This window comes from Cololabis saira, chromosome 23 (genome assembly GCF_033807715.1).
Source record: "Cololabis saira isolate AMF1-May2022 chromosome 23, fColSai1.1, whole genome shotgun sequence".
Lineage (NCBI taxonomy): Eukaryota > Metazoa > Chordata > Actinopteri > Beloniformes > Belonidae > Cololabis > Cololabis saira.
Genome location: NC_084609.1, coordinates 6,852,058 through 6,878,612, shown reverse-complemented (window position 1 = coordinate 6,878,612; position 26,555 = coordinate 6,852,058). Strand labels below are relative to the sequence as shown.

The following is a 26,555-nucleotide window of genomic DNA, read 5'->3' as shown; positions in this document are numbered from 1 at the left end:
GTGCCTACTTTGTTGGTCATCTTTTTCTACCATGCTGGCATTCTGGCTTTCATGGTGTCATCATCTCCAGAAGGGGGGGTCCTGGGGCGGTCAGTAGCTCGGTTCAGCGTGGGTTGGTATACAAGCAGGAATAACTCGGATTAGGACGCATTATCTAGCACTAAAAACTCGATCTCCAGAGTTTCAGTTAGGTTCCGCTACAGCCCGGCTAAAGCCTGATTTAAGGTTCTGCGTTAAACCAATGCAGAGCCTACGCCGTTGCTGTGATGCCGTTGTGAACCCTTCGGACTTCTCTGTCACTTCATTTCGCCGTGGTGCAATACAGAGCGCTAGTTGATACTTTGTTTAGCTTTTGGCTTTTCCGGTCACAGTGAATCAAAGAGATAAGGACAACTATTGTGCAAAAAAAAAAAAAAAAAAAAAAACACACGAAGAAAAGAGTACTGAAAGTTCACAACTGCTTCACGAACCGGAAATGTGTTGCTACCAAGTAAACCAATCACAGCCCTCTCGGCCTGCGTTGGCTCCGCGTCGCCTCAACGCGTAGTTACATTTTTTGGGAGGTGCAGGTCAGGCTAGGGCGTAGGCTACGGAGAGACTCTCGCGTAGCCGCTACCCTACGACGTAGGCTCTGAGTTGATTTAACGCAGACCCATAATTCAGCCTTAAGGTGTAAACATGGCTTTTAAAACCTAGATATTGGTCGGATTAAGGCAACAATTCGACTTTCTGTTAGTGAATGTAGACGTAGTGAATAAAAGAGCATGAGAGAGGGAAGTTTGGAACAACAAAAATCCCCCGTGGCCAGAGGTAAAAGCTGACCACAACAGTCTCCAGCAGGTATCACGACGGCAGAAATTCAAGATAAAGTGAACGTAAAGAAACCAGCCAACAACCCTGACTCTGCACAACACGGAGGCATCGCTCACCACAAATCCCCCATCAGAGCTCTGCTTAAATATGGTGGGGATGTCAGATCTGAGAGCACCCCAAGCTGAATAATATTCATGTTTTATCCTCCTTCTGACTCAGGGTAAAAAAACGGTTTCTTTGGTGCCTTTTTTCTGTCCAAGGCCCAATCCCAATTCTCCTTCACTCGCCCTTCTTTTCTCCACTCGCACTTCTTTTCTTCCCTAAGCCCTAAAAAAGAAGGGGGAGATTTTAGGGCACTTGAGATCTAGGGCACTTGGCCCAGGTGCCTGTCCCAATTCTCCCCCTACCCCTCGTTTTCATCCCTACCCTGATCAGGAAGCTGAGAGCCAAAAGCTGTTTTAATTTCAGCTGTAGCGCTGTTAATATGGCACTTTATTAAGTTTTAATATTTTTTCAGGTATAATGGTAACCTTAAGATCCCCAACCGGGGCTCAGTTTATCCAAATAACGCCTGTTAAGAAATTTGACCCGATGTTTTCGGAGATGAGAAGAGCCGCCGGCCCCGGGGAGCAGCCTCAGCTCACAGCCCGAGAAGAGACGTTTCCGCCGGGTCAGGCTGCTGCGTCAGCCCCGGGAGAGAAACTCTCTCTGGGACGCAGCTCTGTTGAGAATCACGCCGGCTGAAATAAATCATTTAGGAATATGTTGGTTTAATAGATTAAATCTAACAGTTGTAGCTACGCCTGTTAAGAAATTTGCTCCGAAATTTAGAGATTTCTGTCTGCCGGGTCCGGAGCTTGGGTCCGCGTTAAATCGACGCAGAGCCTACGGCGTAGGTTGCGTAACCTCCGCCGTAGGCTCTGCGTTGGTGTAACGCGGAACCATAAATCCCTTTATTCTGGCGTGATCTTCCGCAACTTTATCTGAAAGTATGTAAATTACCCAGATAACAGCTGGATTACTTTGTGGTTTCTGAAGACTATTATATCAGAAACATCCAAAACAAATCTGACGAGTCACAGGATTATTTCTCTCTATTTCTCTGAGACCAGTCTGCCTGTTTGCCTTCGGTCGGCGAGTCAAATCGACGCAGAGCCTGTTTTTTTCATACCCCCTCGCTCGCCAAGTCAGCATCTGAAATCCCTCGATTTGAAGGGGCTATTCTCAGCCCCTAGCCCTCGTTATGCCCCCTCCCCCTAGGTGAAAAGAGGAATTGGGACACCACTACCTTCACGGGAACGCGCAAAATTTAGGGTTAGGGAAGAAAAGGAGGGCGAGGGGGAGTATTGGGACGCACCCCAACTCTTCGTGTGAGCCGACTGCCGGAGCAACACCTTAACTCTCCGGCTGCCCATGAATGTTTCAGGGCCGGGAAACTTCAAAGCCCCGGCGGGAACAAACAGAGACAGGACTTCTAAATTATTATTATTAAACTCGTCCAATCTAATATATTTGAGCAAAGCGAGAGTGGAGGCTGGACTCATCACGGTGCTTGCAGAGAGGAACGGATTTAAAAGAGAGCGTTTTAAGACTAAAGTTATTTCACTACGTTAAAGTGACAACTTGAAACCCGTTAGACGTCCTTCTCATTGTGCCAATAAGATTAGGACGTATTACCTAAATGCAGCAAGCGGTCCGTCTTGGTTTGGACTAATGCGTGCTGACAGGGAGGAGCTCTGCCCCCCCCGCCGAACCCGATACTGAAGACACTTCTCCGTCCCTGATTAATAATAATATCAAAGCCAAAGCAGGGTTTTTGGCTGCGTGTCACTTCCCCTGCAGATGCCATCTGATGCAGAATCATCCCAAAGTGCTTTATGGCTGCCTTTAAGCCCGGGAGTCTTATTTATTATTACCATTGCAGTGACGTTAAGTGAGTCGTGCATCAGGGCTTGAAAGTGTTGAATGCTTTTCTGTACATTTAACATAAAGTAAGAAACAAAAATGCCCCTGAAGAACATATTGTATTGAGACAAAAACCTTCATGAGTGCAACTTTAGAGCTCACCTTGGCAACAAACTGTCTGTCCTTCAGGTCCAGGTTCGCCGTCGGGGCAACGTAGTCTTTCCAGATGCGGATCTTTCGCTCTTTAGCAGATCTGGAAACATTCAGCAGACAGAAAACGGGATGTTTAGAGAGGAAGGACGGCTACGACAGGAAGTCAGATTGTCCCTTAATGCCTTTTTAAAGCCTTTTTATCTTCATCTCTGGTTCCTACGGATGTGATTTTGTAGACGACATGTGTCCACTTGTCACCAGTCACATTGGGAGCAGCATGATGAGCGTTTACAGTGATGCAACATGGCTTTTAAATGGCATTTTAAAACAGAAATGAACCCATGTGGACGTGGCAGAGGTCTGCATCAGTTATACTCTACTCTGTTTAGGAAACTGCACACATCGCTTAAAAAACACGATACAAACTTTTCAATAGGGATGTCCTGGTCAGGTTTTTTTGGCACCGATCAATTCCAGGTCATTTGATTTTGAGTATCTGTCGAGTCCTGATCTGATACTTTCGTTACACATTAAAAAGAAATGAACAAATGCAAGATAAACAGATCCAGGTCATCCCCCTATTTTTATTTGATCATTTTGCACTCAAACAGTGCAGTAATAATAGTGTACTTGTAAAAATAACTAGTAAAAATAGTGCAAATTTAATCATAAATTTGAATTAAATAAAAGCAGCAGCTCAACTTAAAATACCCAGCAGGCCTGTAAACAAATGAGCAAATAAAACTGCAACAGTGTCATAAAGTGAGGCAGTAATGTGCTTTTTAGATTCTTACTTCTTACTGTCCTTTTCTGGCTTAAATAATAAAATGTTTGTGTTTGAAGGACCTACAAATTGTTTTTTTGCTATTTGAAATTACCTTAAGCTATTTTTTAAATGTTTTTAATACTGTTAACAACATGAGAAAGGGCAAATATGCTTGCTTTATGCCAATGTTTATTCAACTTTCCACAAAAAAAAAAAGCTTTTGACCTGAATGTAACATTCCTTCATAAATAAAAACACAATGTAGTCCCCAACTTTACACTTGTAAAGACTAACTTAAGATTCCTTGTTTTTTTAAGCAGCTCAATGTAAAACAATGAACCATATGCATCATAAACATTGTACAAGAAGTGCATTGGTCAGTTAAATTCTCCATGTAATTATGTCTAACCTCATATGGAGAAAAATAAAAGGCTCCAAAAATATCCCCTTCTCCTTAGTGGGATCAAAACAGTCAGGGTGATACAAAAAAATGGGGGGGTGCACTCTCTGCATCGGTCGTGTGTTTGCAAGTGTTATTTGACACTCGATGTACTTCGATGGTAATTCATTTCAAATCGACATGCAAATAACGTTAGTCTTCAGCGAACCACCTGCATCTTTTTGAAAGTGAACTGGCCGTTCAAAAGTCCCTTTTCATTCTCCATCTTTCCTCGCTTTTTAAAAAAGTTCACGCAGTAGTCCACCATACTTTTCCTCAAGTTACAGTGCCGTCGACGACCAGAAACTATATAATGTGCGTTTTTTTTTTGTTTTTTTTTATCCTGCGTGTTAATCTTGCGTTTAAAAAAATTGTCTGCGTTAAGAGGACGTTAAGTTAACGCGTTAACTTTGACAGACCTAATAATGCGTCTCACTGCAACATAACCTTGTATTTATGTTTTGTATTGTTTCCTTTATCTCATTTTTATGAAAAGGCACATTTTTTATCCTTTGGCTTGGTTTGAATATTTTAGTGTTTTTATCTACTGATGTTTTTAACTTATCTTGCTTCTTATTTTGGGGCCGTCGTCCTTGTTCTTTTAGCCAAAGCACTGTCGTCACTTTATCTTATCCTGTGTTGTTGAGTGTATGGCTTTGGATTGTATGAGGAAGCACTCACTGTAAACCAAATTTACCCAAAGGTATAATAAATAAATCTATCTATCTATCTCCAGGTTCCTACCGTTCAGCAGCTCGGAGCTTCTCCGCCCCCTGGGTGTAAACCGCCATGGACCAATCCACGCAGCGGGCGAAGCCCTCCTTCAGCAGCAGCTCTGTGATGTTGCCGTTCTACGGAGCAGAGGGAACAAGGAGCAGTCAGGAAGGCCGTCGGACAACGACGCAGCGTTACTGAGCAGCGTGACGGTGGCTGGGTCGTACCGGGTGCAGGATGGTGCCCAGGATGACCTGGTTGGGGCAGCTTTCCAGGATGATCTGAACATCTCGCTGCAGAAGACGGGACTCCGTGAAGAACTTGGCCTCTGCTGCAAACGGCTCTGGGGTTTCTGTGCCGTCTGCTTCCCTCCTGAATACGGGACACTAAAGACACCAAAAACACCGAAATAAATACACGTCAGGTTCTGTTCTGTTAAATCCACACCAAAAGTCAGGTAAACGTGTGTTCAGCCCACAATTAACCACATGAGGCAATTTGGTGCATCCACATGTTCAATATCCTCATGTCACTTTGCTGTGTCTAGTGTTCTTGTCAGCCTGTTTCAATTTTAGTTTTACGCTAGTCTTTGGGTCGAGCTATTGTTTTAGTTTTCATTAGTTTTACTCACGTTCATTCTCCTTTTAGTCGTGTCAAGTTTCAGTCAACTAAAAGTCTGAGCATTTTAGTCTTATTTTAGTCAGAATTGTCCATTTTAGTCTAGTTTTAGTCAAAGATTGTATTTAGCCAAACCCATTTTACAATTCAAACAAGGTTATCATATTATTGTTACCTTATAGACTCAAGAATACATTCATTCCAGATACAGAAGACCGCATATCTCCCCATTTTCTTCTTTTTCAATGACACATTGAGTTTTCTTTTCCGCGTCTATGTAGGAAAGTGTATCCAAAGATCTAAAGACTAAACTGGTTTAAAAACTAAACCAGAGGAAACTACTTAAAAAAATGGAAGGATGGAAGGATCTTTGTTGTAACATTTCGTCTCGTTTTGGTCAACGAAAATGAAGACACATTTTGGCAGAGTTTTTATTTTGTAATCTACATTTTAGTCTTGTTTTTATTCCTCTACGATATTGCATTATATATTTAATTTCCGTTATCGTCACACGACCAGCATTTTCGTTGCATCTCGTTTTCCTCAGGTGATAAAGGTTCATTGACGACGATATTTAGTAATAATTTTCGTTGACGACAGAAACTTTAGCTGTGGCGGTGATCAGTAATCTCTTCCTGAGAGCTACGGTCTCTAACAGCAGACTGAAGTAGCACCACATCAACCAGAGTACGACGAGACAAAGAAACACCTCCACACGGACGCAATATGTTCAAGTGGGAGATGAACAAGATTAGTCATCTTGAGTGGCCTATTGGCAAAGCTGAGCGGGGTAAAGAAATGGATGGGGCTGTTTAGTGTCACAGATATGACTGCCGGGGGTAAAAACCGAATAAAGAAACTGTCAGTGTTTGTCTTTTTAAGACTATAGCGACTGCATTAAAATCCATTACTGTCAGAAAGTCCATTAATGAGTTTAAATACATACATAAAAGAGCAGGGGTATTGAGGGAACTGTCGGGAACGGCCCTTCTACAAGCCATTAGCCGTGTGTGTTTAACATTTTAACATCTTTAACAGCAGCCAGAACTTAAATCTAGAAAGTGCAGGATCATTTTTATTCAACGACATGTTCATGTCGGGAAGTGAAGTGGGGGTTACCTTGATGCCAGACATCATGACGGTCACCAGGTAGTAGTCGGGCAGCAGCAAGGCACGGACAACGCTGCCGTCACGTACGTGCTCGATGATTGCTGGGGAGAGAAGAAGCATGTGAGGTGAATGATGGTCCGTTTAAGGGATTGCAATCCTCAGGAAACACCAACAGAGTTCAAACACCGAAATATGGTACATAGCGCTTCAATAAAAACCAGGAGAAAAGTCTTTGTGGAGGTTTGCTCACTTGAGACTCAGAAAGAAATCAAGCGTTAAGTCTTGATGCCACTAAAGAACTTAATTATTTCTGGCTCAGTGGCTCCCCCTACAGGCATGGAGGTAACATCACTTCTACGCTGCTGTCCACTATTTGGTCTCCAGTGAACTATTGGACTAAAATCCCATCTGGACCTGCAGTAAATCTAACATGACACCCAGACATCTGTATTTCTCTGTATTCATGCTGATTAAGCCAAGTCTGTTTTACTGTAATTTACAGCCATCGAGACCTCGAATTTTATGAAACAATCACCTTTTATTTAACATTAACTTTGCCTATTGAGTTGAAAGCATGCGATCAGACACCTGAGAATTAGATTTCAAGGCCTACGTCATATTTAGCGAGCGAATAAATTTGAAAATGAAATCGGAAAATGGCTTATCGGCCCATGTTTTAGGTTGCCATGGCAACAGCAAACTTAACGGTAAACCTAACTGCATCCAGAGCCGTTGTTGAAGCCCTAAAGCAGGGATTGTCAACCGGAGGTCCGCAGCCCTCTGGTGGTCCGCGGCGGTATTGTAAATGGAAAACAATAATAATTTAAAAAAATATATATTTATTCTTTAGACTCAATTTATTTTCCATTTACTATTCATTTTTGTGAATAATTTACCCATCCAAATTATGTCAAATGAGTGAGAGTGAACTTTGTAATATTATAAGCCCTCTTGGCTTCCTATTCATTTTTCATTGACTGTTTTTTGTTTTTTTATAGCAAAAGGTGCAAATAAAAATATACACTGATGCAAATAAATAGCCTATATAGGTCCATACTCTTATTTAAAAGCAAGGTGCAAAATAAAACAAACATCCCCAAAAGCAGTGGTCCCCGAGTTGCTTCTTGGTTATAATGGTGGGACTGGGACAAAACCAGTTAAAAACCAGTGCCCTAAAGGCTTTAAAGCGTGAAGATATACACCCCCCACCCGAGTCTGAGCCACTCAGCAGAAAACCACTTGTGCCCACATGAGGGCAGTATATGACACAGTTCAAGTGTTCAGACAGAAAAGTGCACCTCTAGTGGTACACGGTGGTACTACAAGATGTGCCGGTCCAGCCGCACTCAAGTACCACGACAGTCAGTGGATCTGCAGTATCAGCCCTCATGTGGTCAGATGCAGCACTGTTTGAAATCAGTAGCTAATTAAAAAGGAAAAAAAAAAAAACTGATAACTTTTGTGCTTTTTCCAGATTAATATTTTTCATAAAGCACACCTAACATCCTTTCTCAGAAACTATAGTTGCTTGTCTCTCTGCTGCTTCCCTCTGCACCGCTGAGGAGACCTTGCACCCTCTACTCACTCTCCATTCAATTAGAGGCTTGTGAAATGAGCTGAGCCACTCTTCCCGGCGACCGCCTGGAAATAAATTGAGTGGCACATTACACTGGGAGCAGGGCAGAGATGCAGAGATGAGACTGAGGGAGGTGAAGCTGAAGGGCAGCGGTACAAAGCAGTACCTCGAGCCAAGCCATTGAGATTCTGATGCAGCCTTTAAACTACGTTTTAGTGCACGTTTTTGGCAACACATCCTGGTTTTCAGGGACACACTCTCGTTGAGTACATTTCCCCCCCGGGATCATTACCATTGATGGGTTTCTGATGCAACGAGTCGACGTAGTTGCGTGGGTTCTCCACGGTGTACTTGAGGTCGCGGATGGTGTGTGACCCTCCGCCCTCGGTCCACAAGCCTTTCTTGGAAGCCTTTGCCTGGTCCTCCAACTCCACCAGTCTGGCCTGATCTGGACTGAATGCACAAGAAAGGGACATGAGTTAAGACATGTACAACTTTTATAAGAGACTAATATTTTTAGAGCAGAGCTTCCTAAGCATACGGTATGTCTAATACTTAAAAAAAAAAAAAAAGTATTTAACCAGGAAAAGAAACCCATTGAGATTAAAAATCTCTTTTGCAAGGGTGTCCTGGCCGAGAGGCAGCACAAGATTTCAGATATTAAAATTTACAGAGGTGTGATGTGAAATATTAAAATCAAATCAAATGAAACAAAAAAATGGAAATCATTTAAAACAGTTACAAATCAGAGATGCTGTCTCAAGTGCACTCATTCTAGAGTTAAAACCACTCAGTGGAATAAGTTCTGTTATTTTTAGATCCTTTTGAAGTTTGTTCCATGTATAAGGGGCAGAGTATGTGAATGCTCTTTGCAATTTCACAATGTTGTACCGCTCGAAATAAATATGAACTGAACCTCAGTAATTCCTGGCATAGTTGCAAAACTCCTGTTTTTTTGTTTTCTGCAGAGCATCATTTGTCTTGCAATCGTTGTTTGACTATATGGTAAAGTTGGTGTGAAAATAGTTTGGAGAGAACAACAAGCTTTTGTATCGTATGAACCTAAAATGCACATATGTAAACTGGGACATGAAGGAAATAAGTGGAAAATGGATTATATATGTTGTTGTAAAGTCTATCCAGCTTGACATTGGTGATAAATTTGCTTTTGGCATCACAGAAATATGAAACTACCATATTCGAACTTCAGCCATTCAGAATCCAGCCCCACACTCACAAATATTACATGTCTATGTCATGTTTGACTTTACTGGTGAAGTTTGTTTCACAAATTAGATTTTAATCAACTAAGTACACTTACAACTTACGCTGTCTTTTGTGTTCTGCTGCAAATTTTGCTGTTGTCTATTGTTTAAATTGTGTTTTTGTATTCTGATTGTTGTACGGCGACCTTGAGTGCCATGAAAGGCGCTTAACAAATCTATTATTATTTTTATTAATATTTTTTAAAATACTCCCCACAACAAAAGAAGCATCTTGTTCAGTGGGAAACATCATACAAGTAATTTCCTTAACAAACATGCTGGTTGCACCCAAAGCACTGCAGAGGAGATTAACCAGTCTAATGTTAGCAGACGTCTAAAAGAGAAAATCACCACAGCAACTGTCCAAAATGAGCTTAACAAAGCAGGTACTGCTGAAACAGCCATCTGAAGTGAAAAGGCAGCTGCTTACTGGCTTAGAAAACTAATAAAGCTTTCATCAGAAACGATAAAAACCACAGGTGCATTAAATCTGCAAAAGGTTTCGAGAGATTACTGCCATTTACTAGCTACAAAAACTAAACAACCCGCCTGAAAAGAAACACCGTGCTCTTCCAGAGCCGCAATCAATTCCACAGCGGTTATTAAAGGATGCTCATTGAAGGATGTCCAATAAGGAGAGCAGGCTTTAAACGCAGAGTTGGTCCTCTCGTTAAGTTTAACATGCTCCCATTGCTCAAAGGCGGAGCGGATTTAAACATAACCCATCAGTTATTACTACAGCGGGCAAATATTAGCCTTACAAGAGCCACGATGAAGAAAAACAAGCATCGGATCGAGTTGTGTTGATGAGAAACTGACCACGGGCTAAAAATGCACCTTTTTCTTTTCTTAAAATGAAGACATGAAGTAGATTTTTAAACCTCTTGCTCCCTTGAACCGCTTGATTTGCAGATTCAACAGAGGGGCACTCAAAGTGGCGAGCATTTAAAATGCGCATAGCCTTTTTTCTCCGACTGCGTGTTGCTAATTGAGCTTTTGGACGGAGGCCCAAAGGGCAGTAAAGCTCAGCTCCCATCTGATGTAGCAACTAACTTCAAACTGAAGGGAGGCAGTTTCCTGCTTACCAAGCACCAACGCTCAAACTTTCTGTAAGGAGTGGACAGAGGATTTTATTTCACTCCTTCAAAAATGGGCTTAATAGGAAATAATTTATGTTGGAAGTGTCAGAGTGAAACAGGGATATTCTTACATCTAATTTGGTGATGTAAACTACCAGTTTTACCCGAGTAAATGGCTCGGTGTGGCGATACCTGTATCACAAAGACTGTTTGTTAGGGGAACAAATAGAAATGCCAAATCTATCTAAATATGAACGGGGGATTTTAAAAGTTGTGATGGTCACAGCAGCTCGTACAGTCACCCCAGATGTTGAACAATGGATGGAAATTATGTCAGCAGTTGCATCATATGAAAGCATGTCGGCTACAAGGGTCTGGGGACGTGTTTTATTGTAGGTAGGACACATGCAGAAAGTTCTAGACATGGTGCTGAATGTTTATTTTGTTGTTTTTTTTAAATAAATGAAAAAATTAGGGATGTCCTGATCAGTCAGGTTTTTTGGCCCCAATCTAATTTCAGATTAATTTGATTTTGAGTCCTGATCAGATACTTTCGTCACACATTTAAAATAATGAACAAATGCAAAATAAACGGATCCAGGTTGTCGCCCATTTTTATTTTATTCACCTTATTTCATCATTTTGCACTTGAACAGAGCAGTTTTCTATGATGTCACTGATCGGGATGCAACGTCCGATTTCGATCAAGTCTGAAACAACTTGATCGGCCCGATTACCGATCACGTGATCGGATCATCCCTAACAAATGATGGTGCTAATGTTTGATTCGTTTGTTTATTTATTTCAGCTAGGGCTGTTCGATTTTGCCCAAAAATAAAATCTCGATTTTTTTCTCTCAAAGTCCGATTTTCGATTACGATTATTTTGTGAATTGACAAAAGGCAAAGAAATGATTTCAAATATGCTGTTTTTTTATTGAACATTTGCCCCATTGGGCTTTAAATGCAAACTTTGCTCTTATTAAACCAAAAATGAATGAATAAAGTGCAAAACTCTGTAAAATACGTTGAAAAAAAGTTTTTAAAAATATAATAAAATATAAAGTTTTATCTCTGAATGAAAAAAAAAAAAAAAAAAAAAAAAAAAAAAAAAAAAAAAAAATCAGCAAATCAGCACTTGCAAACATACAGTAAGTTATATTTCCAATTAAATAAAACAAGACATTTTCTAATTAAACTAAACTGGGTCTTTGCATGCTAAATAATAATGCAACCCATGAAGGAGGTAGAGGTGTGTAATGTCAGTCATTACATTTGCAAGTTTTTTGCAAGGAACACGAGCCGGTCTACCGCATCTGGCTTGAGGGATGCCCGGTGGCATGTTACAACGCCCCCTCCTACACTAAAGAGCCTCTCCCATGGGGCACTTGTCGCAGGTATTGAGAGGTATTTCCATCAATCATTAATATGGTATCAATCATTAATATGTGTAATTAATATTTATACAAGGTATAAAAAAAAAAAAAAAAAGTGAAAATCGATTTTACGATTTTCACGTTTTAACATCGTTCTAATTACATAATCGCGATTACAATTTAAAATCGATTAATCGCACAGCCCTAATTTCAGCCATTTCCAAATTAAGAATTCAAAACACAAAAGAAAACAAATAAAGATGAAGTTAATGCTAACATTGCATTAGACCAGAATGTATACACACAAAACAAGATCGAAAAGGTGTAGGCTGAAGCTTAGCTTATTACCCTTTTATAATAATTTTCTGTCAGCTCCTACATACACCGATACAGAGCAGTAAATCAATTAAGAAAAACATTTAATATACTTTTGGTATATTGAAAACATTCAATATACTGTATAATTCTATTATCCATCCAAGTTTTGACACTTACATAAACACTCATACAATACGATCATACTTTTCCAGTTTGACTGTACGTTTATGAGTGTATGAATAAATAAATAAAAAAAAACTTTAATGACATAAGTAGCTAGAGTTTACATTACTTAAAACTTAAGCATCGAATGAGAAGAGAAAGTTAGAGGAAAAACTGAACATGCAATCAAAGAGTCACAGAAGAAATTAGGTGTGAGATGTGAACAGACAATGCTTTTAAAAAAGTAAAACAGAAACTTGTGTGGAGGCAGATGATAGTGAACTCCGAACGCTCTTTTTAGGTCAGCGACTCCCTCCATCACGCTGCTTCAAATCACAACACACACCGGCGAGTGAGAGTGTGCAACAGTGACTGCAGGAGGAAGAAAGACCACGAGGAAACTTTTCAATTCCTCCTTCTCAACATGCTGCAGGCTATGTTTTTCATCTCCCTCCCTCGTGTAACGTAAAACACTTTAAAGAGATATTTACAGTTCCCCGCTGTTTTTAATGTGGTTAGGAGAGGTTATAGGAAGCCGGGTTCCCCCGAGTAAATGAGTTGAAAGGGTCCGCTGCTTTTGAGCGAGAAGGCCCAGAAGAAGACGGCACACCCCCTGGATATTGATCCCCCTCCTCAGCCACGGTGCTACAGCCGGACCTGTGGGGGTTTTCCCAGTGCAGTCGGTCTCCATGTTAATGCACTTAGCTTCTCCACTGGTGAGTGCTAGTTACATAAAGCAATTAGTCTGGCCGCAAGCCTGGGGTTTTAATTTTATTTAAAAAAAAAGGAAATGTAAAGCTTGGTTCCAGCACCACTTCAATAAATGAATTAAACACAGAGTGAGTGACTCAAGAACCCAACTGAGAAGCCGTTTAAATACGTAGTGACAGGAAAATTGCAGTGTGTAGAATTATACTGCATATATGTACGTTTATATATCATGTGTAGGCCTGTGTTGAAAAGACCTTTTTTTATGATTCTAAATCGATTCTCATATTAATTCCTAAAAATCGATTCGTATGTCTAAAGATCGTTTTTTTTTTCATCATTACAACTTTTGGTATTTTTCTGTTTGTTTATGCCCAAAAAAGGAATGTTTTGTTTGACACAAGCATGTTTTTGCCTTTAAATATGTTTAAAGGTATGAAAACATTAAAGTTGCATAAATTGTCTATATTTCATTACTTTATATACTGTCTTGGGGTTACATTTGCAAAAAATGCTAAAAAATAAAACTGATTTCATCCAGGTTTTTTTTTTTTTTTTCCTTCTTTTATTTATTTATGTATTTTTTTTTCTTCATCATTACATTACAACTTTTGGTTATTTTTTTGTTTATCCCCAAAAAAGGAATGTTTTGTTGGACAATAACTGGAGAATAACTGGTGCCATGTTTTTGCCTTTAAATATGTTTAAAGGTATGAAAACATTAAAGTGTTAGGTTATAATTGCATAAATTGTCTATAATTGCATAAATTGTCTATATTTCATTACTTTATATACTGTCTTGGGGTTACATTTGCAAAAAATGCTAAAAAAATAAATCTGATTTCATCCGGGTTTTTTTTTTTTTTTTTCTTCTTTTATTTATTTATGTATTTTTTTTTTCATCATTACATTACAACTTTTGGTTATTTTTTTGTTTATCCCCAAAAAAGGAATGTTTTGTTGGACAATAACTGGAGAATAACTGGTGCCATGTTTTTGCCTTTAAATATGTTTAAAGGTATGAAAACATTAAAGTGTTAGGTTATAATTGCATAAATTGTCTATAATTGCATAAATTGTCTATATTTCATATTTTATATACTGTCTTGGGGTTACATTTGCAAAAAATGCTAAAAACCAAATGCTCAAAAATGAAAAACCAAAATAGACCGAAAATTGAACAAATAAAAACGGAATGTGGGAAAAAATAAAACCGATTTCATCCGTCTCTGTTTGCTGCCCTGGATCTGTTTGATAATTCTGCCCCACAATGTTTCTGAAAGCAGTTCTATCAGCATTCTGGGAGCTGATTGGTCCTTACAGCATCATTAGCTGCCAATACTTGCTCAAAAAAAAACTGTTTTAATAACACTAACCCAAATCGATATTGGAATCAAATCAAAACTTAATAATCGATTCTGAATCTTAAGAATCTGAATCGAATCTTGACATTTTAATCGATCCCCAGCTCTAATCATGTAGTGTCGACTTTGGCGCAAATTTTCAGAGAAAAATAATTATAAATCCATGTCCAAGTGAAGTACTTCCAGATTAATTGCTTTTGCTAAAACGTAATTAAATGAGCATCATAACAAAAACGATGCCGCCCCGCTGAGGGAAGAAACTCTCCCCCACCGCCAGCTTCAGAACCCGCCGACCCGTGATACCGAGCAGCAGTCAGCTTAGTTTTATCTTATTTTCTTTTTATATAAACACGTTCAACTGCACTGCACTGTCCGTAACCGCCATCATCATCATCACCATCACCTCCTCCGTAATTATCATCACATCCCAGTTAGCGTGATCAACGTAGCAAGTCACGAGGAGTAACGAGACCGGAGGCGAGTGCAGCGAGGGGAAAACAACGGCCTCAAGCCCTCGCTGAGTAATGGACCCCCCCACCCCAACCCCCCCTCGGCCAAATGATGCCAGCTTACACTTAAAGCATCATTTACATTAGTGCTCGTTACGGGCCATTGAGCAGAATGGTTGAAATGGATCATTAGTGGCAAAATGTTCACATCATCTCTGTTCATTCTGGAAGATACAAATGTAGCAGCATGAGTCAAATTGCTTTAAATGTGTGTTATGTGCAAATACTGCCACATAGGGGGGTGGGGGGGTTATCTGCGGTACTTTGTCATATAGCACGGAGTTTGTATTTAGGGGCAATGTGGCAGAAAGGGGTTTCAGAGGGACATGATTAGAGCAGCGGGGGCATGCTGCCACCATCTGGGATGCCGTGGCTCTTTCCCAACTCTCCACCATCACTCAGCTCAGGACTTAAATACATCTACACGCAGATTCTCTTCAGCGTCGCACAAACCGCAAGCTTTAGGGGAGCACGAGTTTACGTCATGCTGCCAAAACACATTTCCTCTCCATTCACTGCACGAGCTGTTAGGTTGCAAATAACCTCTTGCACTAAGAGCTACTTTAAGCGTCCTCACCGAGCGTACAGTTTAAGCAGCGTTCATGATATCAGTGTCTTATATAAATGATGCAGCTGAGTCATCATGTCAGTGTTTTGCATTATGGCACTCTAACAAGTGTATATACACAACGCCTGCCAGGACGTGTGGATCAGTATCCTGCTGTGTGAAAACATTTTAGTCCTGCTGGTCAGGAGAAGCTTCAGGATTAAAGTTCCTATCCTGATTTTCGGAGTTCCAGATCTGTATGTTTCATGTACTTGTATCTAAATAACCTCATGTCCAGAGAGCTGACTGAAGGACCCCGACTATGAAAACACTGCTGAGCCCGTGTCAAATCTGTTAAATCCCCCACTGCTTTTAAATCTTTACCAAAAACATTCCTTTTTAGAAAAGCTTTTATTGTGGTGTGAATATTTTTATTAATTTTAGACTTGGTTATTGCTGTCTTATGTTCTTATCCACTATGCACTGTATTTGTATAGATGTATTTTATTGTTTTTGGGAAGCACTTTGTAACTTTGTTAAGAAAGGTGCTATATAAATAAAGTTTATTATTATTATTATGATGATGTCGTCGTCATGCCTTTATTCTGTATTTTGCCTGTTAATTCTGACGGTGGAGCAAACCTCAAAATGGAGACTTTAAATGGTGTCACAGTAGCAAAAAAAAAAAAAACATTTTTTCTTCACATTTGGCATTGATAAGTAAAATATTGTTCACTCTTTTTTAAGTTTTAATGCTGAGTCTTTTATTTATGCTTTTATTTTGAAACTTGCAAGTCGTGTCCAGGTTTGAAATGCTTTTGTTTGTCATTTTTGGGTACGATAGCGGAGGTCTGCAGCCAGACTCCCTTCAAATGTCCGGTTTTCATCATGATCCATATCCAGAACATGATCAATACCCAGAACACAGATATGCAGTAATCCTCACAATCACATACAGCTGGAAATATTGGGCCAAAACGTCTGCATCCTGGACCTCTACTTAGACATCAGTGGACTAATTTTGGCTTTAAGCTTCTGGCTGCCAACAACGGTGATGGTTTCTCACATGATGTCGATACATCGTCGGCCCACACAGGTTTATTCACAGCAACTCCAAACACCTTTTCAAAACCACTCACATTTCTAGCTATCCATTATCCTGCTCTTGGATTTCTTCAGCGCTTGTTTTATACAATCTACTTTGAGCTGCTGTGTCAGAAATGTAATAAAACACAAGAGAAGCCTCCACAGTCACCAGACCAGTTTGAGAGTCTGGGCGGAGGCCGAGCTGATGTTCAGCACCACAGGAGCTGGACAGCTACACTCTGTACATCCATGAGTTTCAGTGGACTTTATTTATGAATTATGGACAAGAAAATGAGTACCCAGAACTGTGAGACCACTTTGTGGCATAAAAAAGGTGCTTACGTACACATGCATCTGCTATTAGTCTGTGGTGGAGAGTGCAGGTTTAGCTGCAGTTTTATCTGCAGTCAACATTAGAGCAAGTGATTCAAAGACAAAGAAACAGATGACAGGATGTGGTCTCTGACCTGGGTTCTGCTCTGAACCCTCCAGAGATGGCCACGAAAAACAAGAATGATGCACAAACACAAGAAACCCGAGAACCACAAAACATCGCATGAGGGAGCAGAAGAACCGGAGGGGGGGGTAACAGGCCTGGGCCTTTCCAGTCTCACCTCAAAAATGTAAGAAAGTCAGAGATTTACAGGACATTCTTTGGTGAATAGGATAACATACTTTTTGGAGAAAAATAAAAAAAAAAAAAAAAAAAATCATCCCTGTCTTTACAGAAGTGTGTTTTCAACCCTTAAATAAAAAGCGCTGATGAACGGTTGATTTAAAGAGTAAATCGCTCTAACAGATTTATTGACAGGACAGATGGCTCAACTTTCTACCACATAAGCAGCTAGGGCTGCATGATTAATCAAATTTATAATAGCGGTCACGATTTTGGCTTCCCACGATCTAAATTAAATGATTGTCCAATTTTTATGGGGGGGGGGGACTCGCCTGAATTTAGTGGATAATGTCTGGATTTTGCAGCTAAAAGAGAAGTTTAAACAACATTCTAACACAGTAGAGGACAAAGTGCTTGTCACTCGACGCGGATCGTCGTCTGTTGTCTGGAAATATTTCAGATTTAGGTCAAGTGATGTTAACCAGGAACACGTAATATGCCGAGCCAAACTAACGTGTTCAACCACGTAAAAGCAAACCACAAAGTCGGCTACGATGAATGCATGACGGCAAAGAAAAACCTTGCATCCGCTGCAAGCGGTTCATTATCATCTCAAATGTCCCTTAAAAACAGGCCATTACAGCGTTACCGTATCCTAAATGCATAATGACGGCTTCTATTTTATTCAGTCCAAATGTAAATTCTCATCCACAATGCAGGTGAATAAACATTTGTTGTAAAAAGACCTGTTATTTGACAGAAATGTATGTTAGTGAGTGTAAGCACTGTCCTGTTTATTTAATTTCTATTATGAAGGCAGTGAAATTAGGGCGAAGAACGAGCACGAATTTTATTTTTATGCAAATGCTTGTAAATTAACAGTAATGTAACACATGGGTGTGATGTGTTTACATGACGGTGCAATTAAAAAAAATTTGGACTAAAGTCATTGAATAATGGGGATCACAATATTGATCAAAATAGTCGTGATTATCATTTTGGCCATAATCGTACAGCACAATAAGCAGCATTTATACACAGACGTTAAAGTGTCCTCAGGAGCAGATTTCTTACTTGTTCCCTCTGATTCCTTCCCTTCGGACCGCCGCCAGGCCTTCGCTCACCAGAGACTCAGCGATGTTCTCACCAGTCGTATCTACAGTGAGAAAACATAAAAAAAAGATAAAAACTTCACATTAAAGTAAAAGCAAACTAGCTGAAAACAGTTTCCAAAATAAATACTCTATTTCTGTTATCAAATGCTGCTAAAAAAATAAAAAGTAGGTTAATAATAAAGCTGATAAATCCATTTTCAAGTTCAATCCCACTCCTGCATTTAAAAAAGAAGAAAAACAACTCATGTGGAGACTGTCCAGGTCCCACAAATCTGGCAAATAAAACTTCAGAAGGTCAACACATTATTTAGCAAAAGTCAAGCCAAACGACGGGAGTGTGTGAAAAATTAAATCCACCCCATGATGCAACAGACTTTAGAAACCACCATTAGCAACGATAACATGTAGTAATCTTTCCTCTGACCTCCAGCGTGTTGTGAAAGACTGATACCAAAAGCTACAACTCTGAGTAATTCATCATTTACTAAACTCAAAAACATGACACTAATTTCTGAGTTAAGTGAAACCTCTGGAGTAGAAAAGGTTTGGACCAGTTTCCCGGGATTCAGCGTCAGCGACGGCTTACCTCTCCCCAGGTAGACCATGCCGTACTCCCGATTCAACGCAGTCTTGATCTCCACGGTGAAGCAAACCTCTTTCCCAATTAGCTTCTTCCTCAGGAACTCTCTGGCTTGGAAGGCCCACGGCTGCGACGCAGAAGGAAATTAACCATGAATGCAATTCCATGTTCATCAAAAACAAGTAACCAATGTCATCCAGTTCAAAACTGTTCATCGTACACAGTAGATTAACAAGGTTATGTCATTTTTAAAAGTAGAGAAAATTACTCAAGGGGGGAGGGGAAACTTGAACAAATTCTACAATAAATGGCAACCGTTTATTATTTATACAGTTTTTTTTTTACTTGGGTTTTGTTTTTTTGTTGTCTATCCTTATGTTTATGTGCCCAGTTAATTATTTCATACAGACTATGTCTATTTTATTTTATTGTTTATCTAGTCTTGTTTTGTGTTATCGTTATTTGTTCTTAAAAAGTATGTAAATTTAAATCCACTGGTGCATAAAACCATGTTCATTGCTGTCACCAATGTGCCCTGGCATATGTAAGTGCCTTTGTTACTTTTGCATCAATACAAAATATGTAACAGAAAATTGTTCATCGTTTACACTGGTCTAAGGTCAAGCTTTCAAGGATCAATGCTGATATAGATCCCCACATGTGAGAGATGCAGCCGGCCCCTGCTACTCTTCTGCACATGTTTTGGACTTGTCCTAAACTGGATTTATTTTAGCAAAACAGCTTTGAGACTTTTCCAGAATATGTGGGAAAACGGTCGAGCCGTCACCATATATCGCTCTGTTCGGCTCCGGTGGACTCTCCTCTATTTAAGTGGCAGGAAACCAACATGATGGCCTTTTGTTCCCTCCTGGCTCGGAGACTGATTTTGTTTAAATGGAAAGACTCTGCTGCTCCATCATCTAATCACTGAATCAGGGAAGTCATGGCTCATATCAAACTGGAAAAGATCAGCTATGCTGTTAGGGGATCCACTGAGACGTTTTATAGGATCTGGCAGCCTTTCCTGAACCTTGTGGAGGGTATAGATGCTGATAATATAATGTAAAGGTTTTCATTCATATTCATTTTCATTTATATTGGCCCTATGTCTGATGATTATCTGGCCATATATGGTATTTATGTCTGGTTTTTGGGGGTTATTTTTTTTTTTTCTTGTTTTTGTTTCTCTTTTCTGTTTGACTGTATGGTCCTGTTACAATGATAAACTAATAAAAAGACTGATCAAAAACAAGTAACCAAATGTTACTTTGACTCCTTAATTGTGGAGACACACTTCTGTAGAAGTCAATATTCATTGTTAGCTAACAGTGTAGTGCATCATTTTCAGATTATTACAGCAGGGTTACAGTTGGTGAAGTTTCCTCCAAGTCTCGAGAAACGGCGGAGTTCTACCTCCTAAGCTAGAATGCATATTGTACGCCATAAGTGGGAATTTTCTGAATGTTTTGAGAAGAAAAAAGCTCATTGCAACACGTGCAGCTACGTCTTTCACGTGAAAAGCCTCCAGTGCTGCTGTCTCTCCCGACTACAGGGATAGAGAGGAATCTCATGCTTGTACATTTACTGAAAAGGTAATAATACGGGTGTGCTTCAGATTCAGGGCTATATAATTTGCCCGTGCCAGAGAGGGCAGGGAGCAGTGTGGTTTTTTTGCCCTTTTCTCTTGGTAACGCAACAAGTCAAAGCTGAACCTGCTGGAAAAACCTGCAGCCCAGTGTGGTAGCACAATACAAATATGACAATACATTATATTTAGATGCTCATCTTAGTGGGCTTCTTATATCTAAGAAAAAATACATTTAAAAGGTTTAAAAAGAAAGCAGCAGATTCTTATTCCCTAATCAAACAGTCCAGACAGTTACATCTGCATGTAGTTGCTTCATGTTCAGTGAAGTCAAGTCTGCTTTATATTAAACTTGGTGAAAGAAAAGGAACAAAGTATGTGAAAGAGCAAAATCTCACGCCCACAACAGCATTTCCCCGAACCGATAAATCAGTGCACCCTTGAACTGTTCTGGTAATAAAAAGTGCAAACTTAAATTAACACAAAGCGCCGGCCCCGCTCACTTCGTCGGGGGTGTCCTTGGGGTCTTGCTGGCCTTGTGCTGCTCGCCGGGCCATGGCTCCGGCTCGGACGTTACTCAGGTTGATCTGGCGCTCGGGGGGCGGGCCGCCCCGCGGCTGACCTCGGACAATGATGGCACAGCCTGACAGGACCTGGAGGGGGACGAGAGAAACGGTCAGGCCAAGAAAGTGGAATCAGCACTTCAAATAGCGCTCACTAAATCCTGGTTACATGTTAAAACACAGACTACGTTTCCATGCAGTCTATAACCCTTTCTTAACTGGAATATTAATAACTAGGTTTTGCACGACCATGTAAACATCAATAACCCCTTTGAATAACCAGAATTTGCTCATATTCTGGTTTTTAAAAACCCGAAACCCTGGGTTACTCCTTTTCTAACCTGAATATTTGGTCATGTTTGGCCTAACGGGATTTCCCCATCAAAAGTAACAGGAATTTGTTTTCTGCGCATGTTTTTTTCGCAAGGAATCTTGGTCTTTTGAGTCCAGGAAGTTCTTATAAAACACAAGACCAGGAGGAGACTAATCACTTCATAAATGTAATGAAAGATGTGAACATGTTGGCATTTATAGACGGTAGAAAGTACCGGGATAACCAGATTTTCAAAAAGGTGAGCGAAAAGTTGCACAAAGCAGGATTTGTACAAACGCCAGACCAGATCAAGCACCGCTGGAAGACGCTGAAAAAGGTGACGTCTACTGGGCTGTTGATTATCTGCCGTGCTGCTGTTATTGTTTTGGATACAGGAAGAAGAAGCGGAAATGACGGGAATTGCATCATGACGTTCTTCGTGCATCGCTGGTTTGATCGAGATCCCAAATGATTAATTACCATGTATACAGGGATAACCCTGGGTTATTCCTACACATGTACACAGATTATTCCCAATATTTCAGTAACAGGAATATTGACCGTAACCTGAATTTTGACTGCATGTAAACGTAGTCACTGCTGTACTTTCCACTTCTTCCAAAACAGATTTTCAGATAAATAACTGGCCAGACATATTTCATTTCAAAATACAGTCAGTCTGAAATAGGCAGCTTTTTTTGAAAAGATGCTTATCAGTTTCCAGCTCGCAGCTTTATGGAGTCTGAAAAACTAACAGGAGCCTGAACAACTTCCACAGAGCCAGAAACGACTTCACACCTCACACTGCCATGGTGACGGCGTGCCATTCAAACGCTAGATAAGATCATGCCATCTGATAATGTAGCTAAATAAAATTAAATTTAAAAAAAAAGAGAGGGAGATAACCTTCTCCTGGGTTTGACAACCGTGGCATTTACACGAATCTGAGCAAACAGTATCTGCAGACTCTCCAGCGCGCCTGCAGGGAGCATCCCTGTGTGCTGTTGATCTAAGATGTGAGCTAGATAAACTCAGCGCCGCTGCTCATCCCTTCCTGTCAACTCCAGCGACACAGCAGAGGTGTAGGGGTCAGTGTAAAACCGGTGCCATATGGAACAAAAAACTGTTTTTGCCAAATAAATTCTCTCTTAATCTTGTATGAAGAGAGAAGCAGGTTTCCGTAAGGGGGTGTTGCTAAAGGCAAATATAAAAGATGTTCCGCAAAACAGTATCTTGACTTTTAAGTCCTCTGATAAATGTCTGTTTTCTTTAGTCCTTTTTTCTCCAAGGCTGGTTTCAGAGCAGAGATAGCGCAACGTTTCGTCAGGGGTCACTTTCCTGCTAATGTTGCTTCATTCGGGCAGCCCTGTGAAAGCGAGCGAGGCGACCAGCTGCTGAACCGTACTCGCCCTTCAGGCTCGGCTTTACACTAAATCAAGAGAGCTATACCGACTCCAGTCTTTATATAGGCGGAGTTTTCTCACGGCATCATGCTTCCCCCCAGCAATTAGTATAACCAACACACAAATGTTGTAAAAAGACGGCAGCAGGGGAAGGCAGAGGAGTTTTCTGTTTTATATATTTCACCTGAGGCAGTTTATAACATTATATTGAAGCCACATCTCCTATAATTACATTTTATTTAGGCATAAAAACTTGACCAAACAGACCTGCTGTACTGTGTTAAACTGAACTGTAACAAATGAAAATATTCCTGAGAACAGAAGCAGGTGAAAACGCTCGCTGATGCTGCAGGTAACTAGTGCAGGTAAAACCACGGAGGAGCGAAGTCTGAACAGAGCTGTGTTTTATTCAATAAAATCTGTTACACCCCTCTAAACAGCTAATCATCACGTCAAACTAACCTACTGCCACCGCATCATCAAGAAATCAATGCACTTATGGACGAACAAGGGAACAAAAATGATGTAAAACAGTGCTTTTCTCAAGGAAGCTTTAGTAACATTAAGCAAGTCGATTTAAACAAGTCTGAACTCACAGTAACACATGGATGCACACTCAGAGCTGTTGATATATATATATATATATATATATATATATATATATATATATATATATATATATCCCTAAGCGGTGGTAATTTTATTTTAATTTTATTCTAGTTGTTTTTATTCACTTAGATGTTTTTTTTTAATTTATGTTATTTGTGAAAGGGGCAGATCAGATAAGATTCTTCTTCTTTCTGCTCCCTTTTCATTCACAAGTTAGGAACATTTGTATTGTATTGTTTTGTTTTTTGAATGAAATAAAGAATAAAATGAAAAGATATCTATATATATATATATATATATATATATATATATATATATATATATATATATATATAGTGTACTTTTCAGAAGAATCTGATAGATTCCATTCATTTAATATGAAAACAGCGGCTTCGGCCAACATTTTCCATTCTGTGGTCTCCCCTACGTACATCAATTTCCCCCCCTTTCCAACAAAATATAAGTCAGATTGAATGTAAAAAAATAGACCACGGCGGATGTTTTCAACTGCATTTCCAGCCTGTCATCTCTGCCATAAATAAAGACAACAGACTTAACAGTGGAGACAGAGCCAAAGTGAAACCTAAAGCAACAGTTTCCTCAATTGAAATGAATGTTATACAAGGAAACGGGTGTCAATAAAATAAATGTTTCCATTAGTCAGCTTCAACCAAGGTCACGTCTCAGAGAGATATCACTGCTCCAGTGGCAACGAGCCTGGTGGCCCCCCCCTCGGTTAAACTAGTCAAATAATCAGTGGTGGATAGTAACGGAGTAAATTTACTTGAGTACATATCCAGAGGATTTGTACTTTACTGGAGTATTAGATTTCTTTGGTACTTATTACTCTTACTTGAATACATTTCCAAGACAAATATTTTTACTTTTACTCAAGTAAATTTCTAGGAAGGCTGAAAAGTACTCGTTACTTTCAGGTCTGCTCTTTTTTCTTCTTCCCTAAAATCCTATTGGACACAAGCTGTTTTTGTCAAAGGAGGAGACCTATCACAGTGCACGCTCTCCACTGGGATGTACGTAAAGCGGAAATACGTCAAGCCTCCTCAAAACGATACCACCAAAGTAGCCTGCGTTTGTGAAGACAGAGCCGCAAAAAGTCAAGACATAGCCGGTAGCCGCAACAATGGCTACGCCTGCGTCAGGAGAAGAAAGACAATCCGCTGAGTCGTCTGAGTCTGATAATGAGCCGGACTCGGAGCAGGGACTTTCACAAAATCCTTGGCCGTATCTTAACTCAATGTTTGAGTTCGACCGAGTAAAAAACGAGGGCACAGACCAACCACAGACATTTATTTTCAAATGTTTATTGTGTCTGCCGAAGCAGAACTACCTCTCTGCTTTCAACAACTCAACATCGAATTCTCAGAAACAAGAGTTAAAAGATCCTTAAATTAATTTAGAAAAAATATAGTAATTTACTGATGTGGAAAATAAGAAATGTACTCTTACTCTTACTTAAAGTAAATTAAAAAGCATTTACTTTTGGATACTTAAGTACCTTTAAAAGCAAGTACTTTTCTACTCTTACTCGAGTAATATTTTGACTGAGCTACTTTTACTTGTAATGGAGTAAATTTTGACCAGTAGTATTTGTACTCTTACTCAAGTACTGAGGTCGAGTACTCTGTCCACCTCTGCAAATAATATATGGAAAACATCTGTTACTTCTGTTCTAGAGTGTTTCGGTTAAGCGTGGATCAGATCTGCCTGATAAAACATTAAAGTGGCTGATTGAAGTGAAGCAGAAACGGGGGATGATTGAAGGATCACTGGGGTCAACAGAGTTGGAGCTACGTGTCAGTTTCCAGAGGTTGGTTTGGACCAGCTTTCGCTGGAAATGCTCTATTCAAGTGACCCGGACTGACTCAACACACCTGGCAGCTTATTTACAAACCAAATCTGGGAGTTTTAGGTGTCAATAATTTAAAAAAAATTAATGAGAAACATTGAAATTATTTTTTTTTTCTTTTAAAAAGCGACACTTCAATTAGGATTTGCCACTTTACGCTGGTTTCCTGAAACAAAAGTACACATTATGACCTTAAGACATTATGATCACAAGTTCAAGTTCAAAAAATGAGCAAGACTTTGACAGCAAAGTCCCAGAAAAATGAACTTTGTCCACCAGAAATGCGCCACTTAGCTTTAGCACATAGCTCCCTTCAACATCTGTTCCTGTCACAACTACACAGATTTTAACCAAAACATTAATGTCACTGCACTTTTGACACATGCACACACAAGTTAAGAGTATTTAAGCAACTTTAGGGTTTTAAAAACCCCAAAACGATGCAAATGTTGCAATCAAACAAGGCTTTAGCACAGTTAGCACCAGAGGGCTAATGTTAAGATTTGCTGCTTAAATATTCCTGACAGTTTTTGTTACTGGGATGACAACGCTTGAATTAAAGTGGGGTTTGTTTTTGAGACGTAGATCAGTCCGTGGTGTGAAGTTTGGCTTCAATCAGGCTGTTACTTTGGTCCCCAGTTAGCCACCTGCTGCTAACCAGCTAGCTCTGCGGTTAGCACTAACTCCACATGTTTTCCTCCTACCATCTTCACGATTCCTCTCTGCAGAGCTGCGGCCGGGCTGGAGCCGGCCTGGCCGGGTGCGGAAACAGATGCCATTTCGGATGTATGTCGCCGGGGTCGGGTGAGCAGGTCTAGGGAGCCGGGACTGCTGGAAAGAGGGAGACTGTTGTGGAGGAAAAAAAGGCTGAACAACACACACGTGGGACCGGAAACACACGCCGCCGCGCCACTGCGCATGCGCACAACCCAGACCACGTGGGTGAATTTAAACAAGGGCTTCCGGGGCAGGAGCTGCGACACGTCAGCATAGCGGTCCCCCAGATGATGGGGGTTTATTTATTTATATGCAGGACTGTCTCAGAAAATTAGAATATTGTGATACAGTTCTTTATTTTCTGTAATGCAAAAATGTCATACATTCTGGATTCATTACAAATCAACTGAAATATTGCAAGCCTTTTATTATTTTAATATTGCTGATCATGGTTTACAGCTTAAGAAAACTCAAATATCCTATCTCAAAAAATGTGAATATTCTGGGAATCTTAATCTTAAACTGTAAACCATAATCAGAAATATTAAAATAATAAAAGGCTTGCAATATTTCAGTTGATTTGTAATTAATCTAGAATGTAGGATATTTTTGTTTTTTTAATTGCATTACAGAAAATAAAGGACTTTATCACAATATTCAAATTTTCTGAGACAGTCCTG

At 40.0% G+C, this 26,555-nt stretch overlaps 1 protein-coding gene across 1 annotated transcript in view; it reads right to left on the bottom strand.

Moving 5' to 3' along the window:
- Window positions 1-26,057, bottom strand: part of snd1 (staphylococcal nuclease and tudor domain containing 1) — a 275,137-nt gene extending 249,080 nt beyond the window's left edge. The window contains exons 1-9 of the mRNA XM_061714247.1: window positions 25,863-26,057; window positions 20,907-21,056; window positions 18,825-18,945; window positions 18,198-18,279; window positions 8,387-8,547; window positions 6,528-6,619; window positions 5,018-5,176; window positions 4,821-4,927; window positions 2,881-2,971 (exon numbers count right to left, since the gene is read on the bottom strand). Of these exons, the coding sequence (XP_061570231.1) occupies window positions 2,881-2,971; window positions 4,821-4,927; window positions 5,018-5,176; window positions 6,528-6,619; window positions 8,387-8,547; window positions 18,198-18,279; window positions 18,825-18,945; window positions 20,907-21,056; window positions 25,863-25,937 (1,038 nt within the window). The 5' untranslated portion in view covers window positions 25,938-26,057. The remainder of the gene's footprint in view (window positions 1-2,880; window positions 2,972-4,820; window positions 4,928-5,017; window positions 5,177-6,527; window positions 6,620-8,386; window positions 8,548-18,197; window positions 18,280-18,824; window positions 18,946-20,906; window positions 21,057-25,862) is intronic.
- Window positions 26,058-26,555: the final 498 nt, after the last annotated feature.